Here is a 17,046-nt window from a genome sequence, read left to right as displayed (position 1 = left end):
CGACGACATGTATTGCACAGAATCTTCCGTCACACGAGCATCAGACGAAATACTCTCCGCCATGATCCCAGTGGGCTCCCTGCCTAGCTAGCCTGAAACTAAGTGCGTGATTGGTCAATTGCGTCCAACTCAATGTCAAACGTACTTTGATTGGACAATTACTACTTGGAAAATTGAAAAAAGTTTGGAGGCTTTTTCCATATGTTAAAAATATGTGCAGGTTTTGTTCTTGATGAGTTTCAGATATAATTTCTATAATATTTTTACACGATATGTTATAAATGCAGGTAGATATGGGATGTGGGTTCACAACATAAAACGAAAAGGCACCTCGGCCCATGGTCTATAGTGAAATGCTGGATCATCTGGAAATAATATGTGGATCCCCAGATGTGGAAAAGGGATGAGGTGAAGGGACAGAGTTTGCATCTCCTGTTAGAGTCACAGAGTTATTGCATGGGAAAACACCAAGTGAAGAGTTGGGTAGAGCTGGAAAACCAGCAAAGGAAATAATTTCTTCAGGAGGCTGAAAGGGAGGAGAGGGAAGATATGCCTGGTGGTTCACTTGCATATTCTCGATCCCTGCGCTTCATAGATATATAGAGAATAGGTGCAGGAGTAGGCCATTTGGCCCTTCGAGCCAGCACCGCCATTCAATGTGATCATGGCTGATCATCCACAATCGGTACCCCATTCCTGCCTTCTCCTCATATCCATTGAATCCACTAGCGCTAAGAGCTCTATCTAACTCTCTTTTGAACGCATCCAGTGAATCGACCATCACTGCCTTCTGTGGCAGAGAATTCCACAAATTCACAACTCTGTGTGAAAAAGTTTTTTCTCATCTCAGTTCTAAATGACCTATCCCTTATTCTTAAACTGTGCCCCCTGGTTCTGGACTCCCTCATCGGGAACATGTTTCCTGCATCTAGCGTGTCCAATTCCTTAATAATCTTATATCCGTATAAGATCCCCTCTCCTAAATTCCTGTGAATACAAGCCCAGTCACTTCATTCTTTCAACTTATGACAGTCCCGCCATCCTGGGAATTAACCTCGTGAACCTACGCTGCACTCCCTCAATAGTGATAATGTCCTTCCTCAAATTAGGAGACCAAAACTGCACACAATACTCCAGGTGTGGTCTCACCTGGGCCCTGTACAACTGCAGAAGGACCTCTTTGCTCCTATACTCAACTCCTCCCATTATGAAGGCCATTATGAATGCTGTACCTGCATGCTTACTTTCAGTGACTGATGTACAAGGACACCAAGGTCTTGTTGTACTTCCCCTTTTCCTAACCTGACACCATTCAGATAATAATCTGCCTTCCCGTTCTTGCCACCAAAGTGGATAACCTCACACTTATCCACATTATACTGCTTGTCACTCTAATTTGCCTTCCACTCACTCTCTGACTTTTCTGACTTGCTGCCTCGTTCCAATGGGACCTAACATAAGCTTGAGGAACAGTACCCCATATTCCGACTGGGCAAGTTAACATTTTTAGGACAAGATGGAATTGAACAATTGTGTGGTTTCTCTATCAGAACTGGCCAGCTATAATGTAAGATAGACACAAAATTCTGGAGTAACTCAGCGGGATAGGCAGCATCTCTGGATAGAAAGAATGGGTAGTGCAAGGCTCAGTGCTGGGACCCCAGTTATTTACAATATATATTAACGATTTAGATGAAGGAATTAAATGTAACATCTCCATGTTTGAGGATGACACATAGCTGTGTGGCAGTGTAAGTTGCGAGGAGGATGCTATGAGGCTGCAGGGTGACTTGGATAGGTTGGTTAAATGGCAGATGCGGTATAATTTGGATAAATGTGAGGTTATCCACTTTGGTGGCAAGAACAGGAAGGCAGATTATAGTTTGAATGCTGTCAAATTTGAAAAGGGGGATGTGCAATGAGACCTGGGTGTGCTTGTACTGAAAGTAAACATGCAGGTACAGCAGGCAGTGAAAGAGAAAGCTAATGGCATGTTATCCTTCATTGCGAGAGGATTTGAGTTCAGGAGCAAGGACGTCCTACTGCAGTTGTACAGAGCCCTGGTGAGACCACACCTCGGAGTATTGTGTGCAATTTTAGTCTAATTTGAGGAAGGACATTATTGCTATTGAGGGAGTGCAGCGTAGGTTCACCAGGTTAATTCCCGGGATGGCGGGACTGACATGTGAAAGAATGGTTCGACTGGCTTGTATTCATTGGAATTTGAAAGGATGAGAGGGTATCTTATAGAAACATAAAATTCTTAAAGGATTGGACAGGCTAGATGCAGGAAAAATGTTTCCGATGTTGGGTGAGTCCAGAACTAGGAGTCACAGTTTAAGATAAAGGGATAGGCCTTATCACCCAGATAATTGTGAATCTGTGGAATTCTCTGCCACAGAAGGCACCGGAGGTCAACTCACTGGATGTTATCAAGAGAGAGTTAAGGCCCTGTCCAACTTAGTGTCCTTGGCACGCAAATTACGCGACCTCGTCGTCGCATTGAGGCGCACGGGCATCGTGTGGCCGCGCGGGGCCGGTCTCACTGAGAAGCGCGGAGGGGTATGGAGTTGTGCGCCGTATCGCGCGGCGCTCCGGGATTTTGTACCGAACAAAATCTTCGCGCGTCACTGGCCTGTCGCGTAACTGACGGCCAAAGTGGGACAGGCCCAAGACCCTGGCGCGGCGCAACGCAACGTCTCACCTCCAACAGCAGCAGAAGCAGGCAAACGATCGTTGAACTCGGTCTGGGGCTCACGGCCGTTGCTGATCCGGATCTGCCCCCACTTCTACTCCCAGAGCGAGGCCAAGAAAATTGAAGATAGACACAGAATGCAGGAGTAACTCAGCGGGACCGGCAGCATCTCTGGAGAGAAGCAATGGATGACATTTCGGGTCAAGACCCTTCTTTCAGACTGAAGAAGAGTCTCGACCCGAAACATCCATTCCTTCTCTCCAGAGATGCTGCCTGTCCCGCTAAGTTACTCCAGCATTTTGTGTCCATCTTCAAATAAAGTCACACGCTCCAGAGAGCTGTGCGGACGCATGAAAACGCGCGCGACCTTCGTGGGACCGTCGCTCCTCAATGAGACGACGAGGTCGCGTAATTAGCATGCCAAGGACACGTAAGTGGGACGGGCTTTAGATTTAGCTCTTGGGGCTAAAGGAATTAAGGAATATGGGGAAAAAGCAGAAACGGGGTACGTGTTTAGACGATCAGCCATGATCATGTTGAATGGCTGTGCTGGCTCGAAGGGCCAATTGGCCTACTCCAGCTATTTTCTATGTTTCTATGTCCCCAGTTATGACGGTTCCATCCCTGAACCGTCCATAACTATTTCGGGCCAAGACCCTTCTTCAAACTCTGTCTGAACTGTCTGAAGAAGGTTCTCAACCTGAAACTTCACCGATTCGTTCTATCCAGAGATGCTTGCCTGTCCCTCTGAGTGGCTGCAGCATTTTATGTCTATCTTCGGTTTCAACCAACATCTGCAGTTCCTTCCTACAGCTTTAATGTAAAGCTGTCTAACTAAATGTAATAAAAGGCCAGATTTTCTCTCCACAGACTCTGCCTGATCTATTGTGAATTTTCAACATTCCCATTTTGATTTCAGGTTTCGGCAACGGCTCCAAACTTTGTTGTGTGTTTATTTTCTCACTTTCCAAATGGATTTGTTTATCAAACAAATGACTCTGTATTCAGCAGAATCACTTGGCCAATCTCAATCCCAATCCCTCAGAGAGCTCTACCCTATACATCCCTCCCCTACTTGAAAGTTATTTCCTCCCTTTACTAGTTCTGAAGAAAGGTTTTTCACCTGGGGTACAAGCTCTTTCTCACCCCACAGCTCCCTCCTGACCTGTTGGGTGTTTCCAGCATTATCCCACACATTGCTGGGTGTGACGACTTCTTGGTTTGAAAACACCCCACCAATAATTCTGGTCTGCACCATTTTCTAGCTAAAGTGGTGCTTTGGCCTTGAAGGGAGTTTTGAGAGTAGATCTTTAATAGACACAAAATGCTGGAGTAACTCAGCGGGACAGGCAGCATCTATGGAGAGAACGAATGGGTGACGTTTCGGGTCGAGAAGGGTCTCTCCATAGATGCTGCCTGTCCCGCTGAGTTACTCCAACATTTTGCGACCACTGTCGATTTAAACCAGCTTCTGCAGTTCTTTCCGACATAGTTTTGAGAGTAGAGTTGTGGAATGCATCATTTGGCATTAGTAGTCGGCAGCACAGTTGTTTCATTAACAAACACAAGGTGGCAGTGTTAACCTGTCATTTCATGTCATCTTGGAATAACAACAGAAGAGGATTTTGCCACAACGCCTTAAACATATGACAGCTATTCGATAAGATAGGGATGCTTAAACAAGGGTACTTTAACCGTAAGCATTAATTTCACCAGACAGTGCTGAGTGATTGTCGAATGAACAAAATGGAAGAGATGATGGGTCAAATGTCCCCTTGACTTTTCTGCATCAGTTGATAAGATCAGAGGCTCAAATCCAAGTCTGTGTGTTTTCCTATGTCGCTTGATATTTTTCTTTCCCCATCTCCAAAAGTCTCTTAATTTTGGCCTTGAATGGATTGGGATGATATCTACTGTCCGATAGGATAGGGAATTCCAAATATGTAAATCCCTCGAGTAAGCTAGTGTTCTCTTTAGAAGAAGGGTTTCGGCCCGAAACGTCGCCTATTTCCTTCGCTCCATAGATGCTGCTGCACCCGCTGAGTTTCCCCAGCAATTTTGTGTACCTTTAGTGTTCTCTTTACGTTGGTTCTAAGCAGCTGACTCCTTCACACAGTAAATCTCCATCACTCTGGCATGCTTGGCCCTTTGGTGCTGCATTAGTAGATAGTCCAGACTAAAATTAACACTCCAAATCACTTTTAATTCACTGTTTTATTAAATGATACATAGAGCATCACATGTTCCAGTGACCATGGGAAGTTTCAAGCGAGCACTGGAAAACAGGCTTTTGTAAGTTTCATGGGAGTGTGAAAAACAGAACTTGGTGAGTTTAAGGCAAGTGTTCACCGAGTCAGTTGCTGAACTGACATAATATCCAAAAATGTGCAGGAAGGAACTGCAGATGCTGATTTACACTAAAGGCAGACACAACATTTTGGAGTAATTCTGCGGGTCAGGCAGCATCTCTGGAGAAAAAGAACAGGTGACATTTCGGGTCGAGACCCGCTGAGTTACTCCAGCTTTTTGTGTCTATCGTCATAAATATCCAAACAGATGCACAGAATCTCTTGCCCAGAGTAGGGGAATCGAGGATCAGAGGACATCGGTTCAAGGGGTAATTTTTTCACACAAAGGGTGGTGGGTGTATGGAACAAACTGCCAGAGGAGGTACATGAGGCTGGGACTATCCCAAAATCTAAGAAACAGTTAGACATGTACATGTATAGGACAGCTTTGGAGGGATATGGACCAAGCGCAGGCAGTTGGGATTAGTGTAGCTGGGACATGTTGGCTGGTTGGGCAAGTTGGGCCGAAGGGCCTATTTGCACACTTTATCACTATGATTCTAGCTGGATAGCAAATGTTTGACATGTTACTGTGCGGGGACTCTGCCCCCTTATCTCCCACTCCCTGCTCTGGTTGATCCAGCCTGAGCAAGTGGCCTACATAGAAAATAGGTGCTGGAGGAGGCCATTTGGCCCTTGGAGTCAGCACCGCCATTCATTGTGATCATGGCTGATCGTCCCCTATCAATAACCCGTGCCTGCCTTCTCCCCATATCCTTTGACTCCACTAGCCCCTAGAGCTCTATCTAACTCTCTCCTAAATCCATCCAGTGATTTGGCCTCCACTGTCCTCTGTGGCAGGGAATTCCACAAATTCACAACTCTCTGGGTGAAAAAGTTTTTTCTCACTTCGGTCTTAAATGGCCTCCCCTTTATTCTAAGACTGTGGCCCCTGGATCTGGACTCGCCCAACATTGGGAACATTTTTCCTGCATCTAGCTTGTCCAGTCCTTTTATAATTTTATATGTTTCTATAAGATCCCCCTCATCCTTCTAAACTCCAGTGAATACAAGCCTAGTCTTTTCAATCTTTCCTCATATGACAGTCCCGCCATCCCAGGAATCAATCTTGTGAACCTACGCTGCACTGCCTCAATCACAAGGATGTCCTTCCTCAAATTAGGAGACCAAAACTGTACGCAATACTCCAGATGTGGTCTTACCAGAGCCCTATACAACTGCAGAAGAACCTCCTATACTGAAATCCTCTTGTTATGAAGGCCATTAGCTTTCTTCACTGCCTGCTGTACCTGCACGCCAACTTTCAGTGACCGGTGTACAAGGATACCCAGGTCTCGCTGTACCTCTCCCTTACCTAACCTAACCCCATTGCCTAACCTAACCCCATGCCTCTTGGCATCCAATGTATAAAACCTTCTTAGAATCGGGTAAGAGTTGACCTTTTATACTGTTTGAACACCAGTTGGAAATTGAAAGATAGTTGATGGTTAGTAACAGATACAGAAATTTGGATAAAATTTTCGGTGTTTAAAAAAAAAAGATTACTTGTTACTTATCCTTTCTTGGGTGAGTGACTCCTGTTTGAGCCAGACAGTTGTAGGCACAGGGAAAGCTCACCAGTACGAAGTTGGTGTACGTGTAAAGCACGTTAATCATTGAAAATCTCTCCAAGGTGCTTCACCGGACCGTCAACAGAATTTGACAAATTCTCGAAGGAAATAACATTCTAGTAAATGGTAGAGCAGATGAGCAGAAGCTTGGTTGGAGCATTTTCATAGCTGAAAACAAAAGACAAAAGGATATGTCTTATAGGAACAGGAATAAGCTATTTAGTCCTGATCCACTGTTCTGTGCGGTTAACATTGACCTCCTACATCAATACCATTTCCCTGCCTTTTCCCAACACAGAAGGCAGTGGAGGCCAATTCACTGGATGTTTACAAGAGAGAGCTAGATTTAGCTCTTGGTGCTAATGGAATCAAGAGATATGGGGGGAAAAACAGGAACGGGTACTGATTTTGGATGATAACCATGACCATATTGAATGGCGGTGCTGAATCGAAAGGCCGAATGGCCTACTCCTGCACCTATTTTCTATGTTTCTATGTCCCCAGTTATGACGGTTCCGTACCTGAACCATACATTAACTTGATCTTTTCGTAAGTCGGAAATGAACAAAAACAGAGTTGCTGCCTTGCAGCGCCAGAGACCCAGGTTTGATCCTGACTACCGGTACTGTCTATACAGAGTTTGTACGTTCTTCCCGAGACTGCGTGGGTTTTCTCCGAGATCTTCGGTTTCTCCCACACTCCAAAGACATACAGCGATGTAGGTTAATTGGCTTGGTGTATGTGTAAATTGTCCCTAGTGTGTGTAGAATAGTGCTAATGTGTGAGGATCACTGGTCGGCGCGGACTCGGTGGGCCGAAGGGCCTGTTTCCGCACTGTATCTCTTAACTAAACTAAACCAATGTGCCACCCTGTCTGTAGGAGTTTGGATGTTCTCCCTGTTACTGCATGGGTTTTCCCTGGCTGCTCCGGTTTCCTCCTATAGTCCAAAGATGTGCAGGTTTGTATCCGTTGACCAACAATGGGGTTATAACGTTTTGGTTAGTGGGACTTTGCTGTAGCCAAATTGGTTGCCATATTTCCACCATGACAGAGGTGACTACACTTTAATCTTGAGATATGCATGTGGCTATGTATGATTTATAATATCAAAACAATTCTTTGTTGTCCAAAGAATTTTGTGGTGGTTTAATATATTCCTTTCTGAATGCAGAAATTGTTTCATTTATGGATAATTGCAGGACAAAGCAAGAAAATAATATTGAGGTAGATGAACAAACTTGACTCGGCAAAATGACAAATTAGGTTAAAGCGACCAGATGGCCCATTTCTGTACCTGTTTCTCACTTCCTTGCACCCTTGAAGATGCTCGATTTAAAATCATCTACCTTTGTGTGTCAGCTATGCAGCCTTGTTTCTGCCCAGTCCCTTTAATTGTGTGTTTGATGAGTGTGGAAGGAAGATTTCACTTACAGAACTGACCCGTGGTATTTTCCCACCAGTTCCTGCAGCAGCTCGGATTGATTCCCACCTGGCAGTTTGGCGACGTCTTTGGAATGGATCCTGAACTTCTCAGCCTGGTGCCAAGACCTGTCTGCTCAATTCTCCTGCTCTTCCCAGTGACAGAAAAGGTATGTTTAGAAAATAAAATAGTAAGTTTACCAATCAAAAATGTGGGGCTTTCGAACTGAGGCACATTATTACATATTCCTTCAATTCCTGTATTACATATCCTTCAATTATGTAGATGTGAATATTCCATCCTTGTTTCTCCTGATTGTTGTTTCATCTTCTGCTTTGTAATGAGTGTGATTTTTGTATGGAAGGTCAGCAAATTACTGAGGATTGAACTGGTATTCGGCAGATTCTGAAATGTAACAGTCAGAACAGGGCCAGATTCACTGTTTCCTGACTCTTGTACACTTCAGCCTTCTTGCATGTCGGTAGTGGTCAGTGTTGAAATATGGGGCCAAAAACTTGCCTTTTGCTCTCAGCTCGGATGACACTGGCCCTTTGCAGGTCAGTATTTTCCTAGCTTCTCTGACTTCTGTGCCGTAATGAGCGGTTAAAGATGTGCTGGAGGTTAGATGCCAGCACAGCTGACCTCTGCGCTTCCACTGGACTCAATACTGAATCTAGGGGCTGAGACAAGAGGCCAGATGCATTCACATCTAGCCACCTCTTTATAGAGCATGGTCCCGTTTATTAAATAGAAGCGCCAACCTGGATTGAAAAGCATTAAGTGATTACTTTCTTCAACAATTTTATTTACCAGACGTAATGTTAAAAATGTTCCTAAGTTTCATTTAATATGTGTATATATATATATATATATATATCAATTGTTTTTAAATGAGTCTGATTGGGTGGCACGGTGGCGACGCGGTAGAGTTGCTGCCTTACAGCACTTTCAGCGTCAGAGACCCAGGTTCAATCCCGACTAAAGGTGCGGTCTGTACGGAGTTTGTACGTTCTCCCCGTGACCGCCTGGGTTTCCTCCAAGATCTTTGGTTTCCTCCCACACTCCAAAGACGTACAGGTTTGTAGGTTAATTGGCTTTGTATAAAAATGTAAGTTGTCCCTAGTGTATGTAGGAAAGTGTTAGTATGCGGGGATCGCTGGCCGGAGTGGACTAGGTGGGCTGAAGAGCCTGTTCTCGCGCTGTATCTCTGAAGTAAACTAAACTAAATCATTTGAGATGTTTTGAAAGAGTGAAGAAGGCCTTTGACGGCTCAACGGGGTTTTAGTGTGGTCAGGGGTAGGGCCTCGGGAGTCCCGTTCCTGTTGCCTAATTGCTGGTGAGGTGACTACAGTGTTGAGGTCTGCAGATTGATTGGATGTGTGGAGTCACAGAAGGTTTGTGCAGCCCTGGTGGAGAGTAAGCTTGAGATGTGGGCCTTGTCAGGCATGATCCAACCTATGGATGGATGGTGATGGTGTAATGGACAGCAGTCCAAAGAAGAATCTCCGGGTAAGCCATTGCAGAGCACCATAATTGCTGTGATTTATATCACCTGACGCAAATTAAAGATCAACACAACCTGCCCGGGGGGGGGGAATAGTGGGAAACCTTTCTCAGTCACTTACCTCGATGGAGATGTGATCTTTCGCAAAGAGCAGGGATAAACAAGTCCCTTTCAGAATGGCAGGCAGTGACTAGAGGGGTACCGCAAGGTTCGGTGCTGGGACCACAGCTATTTACAATATACATCAATGATTTAGATGAAGGGATTCAAAGTAACATTAGCAAATTTGCAGATGACACAAAGCTAGGTGGCAGTGTGAACTGTGAGGAGGATGCTATGAGAATGCAGGGTGACTTGGACAGGTCGGGTGAGTGGGCAGATTAGTGGATCAATGGGAGGTTATCCACTTTAGTAGCAAAAACAGGAAGGCAGATTAGTATCTAAATGGTGTCAAATTGGGAAAAGGGAAGTACAATGGGATCTGGGGGTCCTTGTTCATCAGTCATTGAAAGTAAGCAGGCAGGTACAGCAGGCAGTGAAGAAAGCGAATGGCATGTTGGTCTTCATAACAAGAGGAGTTGAGTATAGGAGCAAAGAGATTATTCATTCTGCAGTTGTACAGGGCCCTAGCAAGACCACACCTGGAGTATTGTGTGCAGTTTTGGTCCCCAAATTTGAGGAAGGACATTCTTGCTGTTGACAGTGCGCAGGGTAGGTTCACGAGGTTAATTCCCGGGATGGCGGGACTGTCGTATGCTGAGAGAATGGATCGGCTGGGCTTGTACACTCTGGAGTTTAGAAGGATGAGAGCGGGTGTGATTGAAACATATAAGATTATTAAGGGTTTGAACACGCTAGAGGCAGGAAACATGTTCCTGATGTTGGGGGAGTCCAGAACCAGGGGCCACAGTTTAAGAATAAGGGGTAAGCCATTTACGATGGAGATGAGGAAACACTTTTACACACAGAGAGTTGTGAGTCTGGAATTCTCTGCCTCAGAGGGTCGTGGAGGCCGGTTCTCTTGATACTTTCAAGAGAGAGCTAGATAGGACTTGAAAAGATAGTGGGGAGACAGCAGGAACGGGGTATTGATTGTGGATGATCAGCCATGATCACATTGAATAGCGGTGCTGGCTTGAAAGGCCTTATGGCCTACTCCTGCACCTATTGTCTATTGTTTCCCCCCCTTGCGGTCTACAACGTGGAGTGGTGCGGCCTTTCCTGAGGACCGGTCCAGAGCTTCAAGCCGCAAGCACGGCACGGAGTTACCATCGTGGAGTGAGCGATCGTTTGCCGAGGATCACTGTGGAAGTGCTCTGACCCCGGGGCCAGTGGACTTTAACACCGTGAAACCGCGGTCTCCGGTAAGAAGAGGCCGACTCGGGTACTCCATGCCACAGAGTGTTTTGATCCATCCCAACCAAAGATCCTATACCCCCCCCTATCAAAAACCCCCCCCTCCCCGGGCCCCCCACCCCCCCCCCCTCCCCGGGCCCCACACCCCCCCCCCCTCCCCGGGCCCCACACCCCCCCCCTCCCCGGGCCGCGCACCCCCCCCTCCCCGTGCCGCGCACCCCCCCCTCCCCGGGCCACTCACCCCCCCCTCCCCGTGCCGCGCAACCCCCCCCTCCTCCCCGTGCCGCGCACCCCCCCCTCCCCGAGCCGCACCCCCCCTCCCCGGGCCGCGCACCCCCCCCCCCTCCCCGGGCCGCGCACCCCCCCCCCTCCCCGGGCCGCGCACCCCCCCCTCCCCGGGCCGCGCACCCCCCCTCTCCCCGGGCCGCCCACCCCCCCTCTCCCCGGGCCGCGCACCCCCCCTCTCCCCAGGCCGCGCACCCCCCCTCTCCCCGGGCCGCGCACCCCTCCTCTCCCCGGGCCCCGCACCCCCCCTTCTCCCCGCCCAAGTCAAAGACTTGTGAAGATACGGGAGCGGAGGCGGAAGCAAAGATCCGATCTTTGGCCGGAAGCAAGATGGCGAAACAAGATGGCGAAGCAAGATGGCGGAACAAGATGGCGGAGGCTGGTTGCTAAAATGGGTCCTATAATCACCCATGAATCTGCCCATGACCGTACTACGTGTTTGTGTGAGAGTAGGCCATCTTGCTCTGCTATATGGGAGTGGCGGCGCCTAACGGCAACGGCTCGACTACAGTCGACTGTCTTTTTTTTTTTTTTTTTTTTTTTTTTTTTTTTGTCTTGTCAAATGTATGTCTTTGAGTTAGTTTTTATTCTTTTTTTAGCTGAGTATATGTGGGGGGTGGTGGGGGGGGCTGTGGGGGAAACCGTTTAAATCTCTTCCCTGTGCGGGGACCCGACTATTCCCTGTCGGGTCTCGGATGTCGTTGGGCCTAACATCGTGGAGCCGGCGGCGACCTCCGGCCGGGACTAACCTGAGGGCTCCAGTTGCAGAGCCTGCGGAACTGACATCGCGGAGCTGGCCAACTTCGGAGCGGGAAGAGCTGTGGTGGCGTGCGGCTGCGACCCGACTTTTGGAGTTCGGAGACGCCATCAGCAAACCCGGTGGACGGGAACATCGGGAGCTCGCAGGTCCCTGGTGGGAGACCGCTTTTCCGAGCTCCGCAACGGCGACTACTCCCGCTGGAATCGCGGGTTTAAGGACATGGAGCCGGGGCCTAACATCGCCCGGCGTGGCTTAAACGGCCTCAGGACTTACCATCGCCCGCCGGGGGCTTTAACATTGGAGCCTCAACACTGCAGTTGGACTGCTGAACCGCGGGAGAAGGAACAAAGGGAAGAGATAAAGACTTTGCCTTCCATCACAGTGAGGAGATGTTAGAGACTCACTGTGATGGTTGTTTATGTAAACTGTGTTAAGTGTGGGTCTTGGATTGTTTTGTAATGTAAAAATCTGTAGAAATGAAATTTCGTTCAAACCTAGGTTTGAATGACAATAAATAGCATTCTATTCTATTCTATAAGATCTTTGATCCCAACGCCGGAGTTTCAATCATCCTGACAAGATGGCTTGAACATCAGACCATCAGCAGCGGCAAACTGCAGAGGGTTCAAAGACCCCGACCACGGGTGAACAAAGGAGGAAGATGACTGAACTTTATTAACTTCCATCACAGTGAGGAATGTGGATTCCACTGTGGTGGATGTTTCTGTTAAATTTATTGTGTTTTTTACTTGTATGGCTGTAAGGTAACTCAAGTATCACCGTACCTTAATTGGTGCATGTGACAATAAATGTGAAATTGAACTAGTGTCTCCTTAAGTCGCCTGGTACCATTTTATTGAGTTTGAAAAAATACTTTGATACATTAAAGATGTTTCAAGAATGGAAATTCTGGAAGAATGACATTCTTGAAGAGGTGGGGGGAAAGCAAAGTGGAACTTTAAAAACAGTTAACAAGTCTCAATAATTATAAATGGGGGAAAGAATGAAGCTTCAATCTGTTTTGAAAATGTTAAGTGTTGGGTTGTATGAACTTGTTTGAGGTCTGTCTTTAAACGCAAAGACAGGTCACAGGCGCTTGTCGTCTGTTGTTTAAATTGTAAGTTTAAGAAAAGAAATTAGTCTGTCATGTTTATATGCTGTGTCAAAGTCAGAATGTTTTTAGAACATTGAGGATCTATCACTGATGTTTATGAAACTATAGGAAGATTATGGGGTTGGGAGGTCTTTGATTTGTGTGCACGTGCATTTTAAGTCTTGTTGATGTCCTTGGGCTAGTTGATTTGTTGAGAGTCTGTCTGGCTCCGCATTCTACATGGGGGAAAAAAACTTGGCCTTTCAACACATCAGGAACTTGCCATTCCCAGACAGTTTAAATGATGAAACTGTCTACATATTTTAACCTGACTCAACTTTTTTTTCTACTTCAACCGCTCTACCACAGGTATAAGAGCCATCAGACTGATACTGAACAAAGTGAACAAACATTGTGACAATTTTCCCTGTTCTTTTCTTCTTCAAAGCACACCCCTGATTTGCATGTGTTATGGATTAGATGATTCTCAGAATATTTTTAAGAAAGAACTGCAGATGCTGGAAAAATTGAAGGGAGACAAAAATGCTGGAGAAACTCAGCAGGTGAGGCAGCATCTATGGAGCGAAAGAATAGGTCACGTTTCAGGTCGAGACCCATCATCAGTCTGATGTGGGGGTGGGGGGGCGGAGGAGGGAGAAGAAAGGAAGAGGAGGAGACAGTAGGTTGTGGGAGAGCTGGGAAGGCGGGAAGGAGGGAGAAAGCAAGGACTACCTGAAATTGGAGAAGGCAATGTTCATACCGCTGGGGTGTAAACTACCCAAGCAAAATATGAGGTGCTGCTCCTCCAACTTGCAGTGGGACTCACTCTGGCCATGGAGGAGGCCCAGGACAGAAAGGTCGGATTCGGAATGGGAGGGGGAGTTGAAGTGCTGAGCCACCAGGAGTTCAGGTTGGTTAATGCAAACTGAGCGGAGGTGTTGGGCGAAGCGATCCCCAAGCCTACGCTTGGTCTCACTGATGTAAAGCAGTTGACATCTAGAACAGCGGATGCAATAGATGAGTTTGGAGGAGGTGCAGGTGAACCTCTTCCTCATCTGTAAAGACTGCTTGGGTCCTTGGATGGAGTCGAGGGGGGAGGGACACATGGACCAGGGAGTCACGGGGGGATCGATCTTTGCGGAAAGCCGAAAGGGGAGGAGATGGGAAGATGTGTCCGGTGGTGGGATCCCGTTGGAGGTGGCAAAAATGTATTTTTTGTCATTTTATAGTTAAGCTAGTTTTGAAATTTGATCTGATAAAATTGGTTTAAACCATCTAACCTCCTTTCAAAGTTGACATTTCAAATGACCATTAGTGCATGGAATGAATTTCCTACCTTAAAAGATAGCTGTGCGAACAGATGTGTTTCTCACCCCTACCTTTGGCTCAACCACCCAGACAGATGAACCATTTAGATACATTTGGGCAGGTTGGATACCATCCCAAATGTATCACCCATGGCGATAGTGAAGATCTGGGTTTGGGCCACACACTGTTTGATGGGAGAGCACAGCTTGGGAATGGTTCAGATCAGCAAGCCAGCATTTGTCTGGCTACAGGTGTCAGGTTGCTGCTTTGGCTGATCAGATCTGAGTCAGATTTGCATAAAACACAGCCATGTTGAATTGTAGGGTTACACTTGTCCCACTGACAGACCCTAGTAAAAATGACTAGAATCATCTTGAGAGTGTTGGTTCAGGTACATGATGGAATCCCTGATTATTAACATCTTCGAGATCGTCACTGATCAGAAGACGATGGGACCTGTCGTAGAGTCACGCAACACGGAAACAGACTAATTGGCCCAACTTATCCGTGCCAACAAAGATGATCTTTCCTATCCATGTACCTGTCCAAGTGTCTTTTAAATACCCACCACCCTCTGAGTGAAAGAATTTCCCCTCAGGTTCCTTATAAATATTGTCCCTCTCACTTAAACATGTAATCCTTGCTTCTTGATTGTCCTACCCTGGGTAAACGAATGTGCATCCACCCATCTATCTATTCTTATGATTTTATACAGCTCATAAATATGGTGGCAACAAGATCAGATCAAAGGCTATCTTGTGGTGAATAACGCAACTCCCAACACCTCAAAGCCTTTCTGCTACCTACAAGGTACATGTTAGGAGAGTGTTGGAACATTCTGTACTTGCCTGGGCGAGTGCAGTTCCAACAATGCTTGAAGCCCAATGCTGTCCAGGACAAATATGCCTGATATTTCCTCATCGAGCACCCTCGATGATTCTGTCGCACAGTGGTTGCAGTTTGTGCCAGTCTCAAAATGCATTGCAGTTACTCGCAAAGGATAGTCCAAAACAGTATTTAGGATGCCGTTAAATATGGAACACTGAACGGTAATGATGAGCATATGAGGCAAAGATTCCTTTCTAGGTTGACTTAGAATCCCTTTACTAGACCTCTTAACCATCATCTCTCTCTTTTGACTGAATTTGACTCAGAATTTAGTTATCTGCAGAAATAAATCATGGCATGCCTTGGTATCATGTTTTGTCCATGAAGCATTTGAGATTTTTTTTAAAGAGTCAAAGTGCCTGGAGTAATTCAGCGGGCCAGACAGCATCTCAGGAGAACATGGATAAGTGAAGTTTCAGATCAGAACCTTTCTTCTGACCCTTCCTCAGCATTTGAGATGTTGTCTTGCTGCAAGATACTAATTCTAGTATTTGTAAAAGAACCAGAATGTTGCGTAAATATTCCTCCAGTTCTAGTTGAATGCAAGTGGGAACATGAGCTATGCAATGTTGACACATTTGCATTTAGCCTTTATTATGCTTAAGGCAATAGGAATTTATTGTTTAGAATATTATCCGTGGGAACAAGTTGTGTGAAAGAGAAGTGTAATGACAGATAACTGAACATGGAGGCACTTGCAAATCAAAGTAACTACAGACCTCCTCCAACTTAAATAATCTATAATTTACCACAACATCAATTCTGTCCTTTAAAAAAGCAGGTAAATTCTCCCTGATGTCCTGAGCAGCATTAACCACTTGGACAATACTGCCTAAAATAGATTATCTGGATATCATAATTTACTGTTTCTGGGAGTTTGCTATGCACAGGTTGGACATAAGGTCATAAGTAATAAGAGCAGAATGATGCCATTTGGCCCATCAAGTCTACTCCGCCATTCAATCTTGCCTGATCTAATGGGCCTGCCCACTTAGGTGACTTTTTAGGCGACTGCCAGGGACTAGTTTTAATGGAACTAACCTATGACACGTCAACCTACGACAACCTATGACAGCAAAAATTGACGCTAACATGTTGAAATTTTTGCGGCAGTCGCCTGTAGTCGCCCAAAAAATCGACTCAGTGGGATAGGCCCATAACTCTCCCTCCTAACCGCATTCTCCTGTCTTTCTCTCCATAACCCCTGACTCCCATTGGGCACCACATGTCTGACATTACACTGCTAATCGTACTTTAAAATGTATGTCATTCGCATTGTGAAAGATGCCTGCTTCCCTGGCCATTCCCTGCTCTCCCTTCTACCTTCTGGAAGTAGATATAGTTACTTGAAAGCTCGGACATCCAGAAAAGCCTCTTCCCCACTGATAGCAGCATTCTGAATCAATCACCTCTTTCACACCCTCTTCACAGAGGTGTTGCCATATTATTCTACCCCATTCTGCTATTGCACTTCAGTATTTTTTACACTACAATCTTTACACTGTTCAGCTATTTTGCACTGTCATATTTATTGTTTAATTTGTCATTGCTATGAATACTGTTTACTTCATATGTTTCATGTGAATGAGGAATTTTATTGCTCCTTGGTATATATGATGGTAAGTTTATCTGAGATAATGGACAAAGTGAAAACTATAGAGGATCTGAGACTTTGCTTGGATCTGATCATCTTATTACCTGGTGCTTTTCCTATGTTATATCTTTGGTTGTAACAGGCACATCCCAAAGTGAATGTGTAAGACAGAACATTGCCTTCTGCAGACCAAAGCTAAAGGAATCCAAGAGGCAAATAGAAG

At 46.0% G+C, this 17,046-nt stretch overlaps 1 protein-coding gene across 2 annotated transcripts in view; it reads left to right on the top strand.

Moving 5' to 3' along the window:
• uchl3 (ubiquitin C-terminal hydrolase L3) overlaps positions 1–17,046 on the top strand; it is a 53,345-nt gene that overhangs the window by 17,138 nt on the left and 19,161 nt on the right. For both annotated transcript variants that reach the window (XM_033023000.1, XM_033023001.1), the window contains one exon: positions 8,076–8,204. In XM_033023000.1, coding sequence (XP_032878891.1) covers positions 8,076–8,204 — 129 coding nt within the window. The remainder of the gene's footprint in view (positions 1–8,075; positions 8,205–17,046) is intronic.

This window comes from Amblyraja radiata, chromosome 6, assembly GCF_010909765.2.
Source record: "Amblyraja radiata isolate CabotCenter1 chromosome 6, sAmbRad1.1.pri, whole genome shotgun sequence".
Lineage (NCBI taxonomy): Eukaryota > Metazoa > Chordata > Chondrichthyes > Rajiformes > Rajidae > Amblyraja > Amblyraja radiata.
Note: the sequence above shows the minus strand (reverse complement) of the source record. Positions and strands in the feature narration are given on the sequence as shown.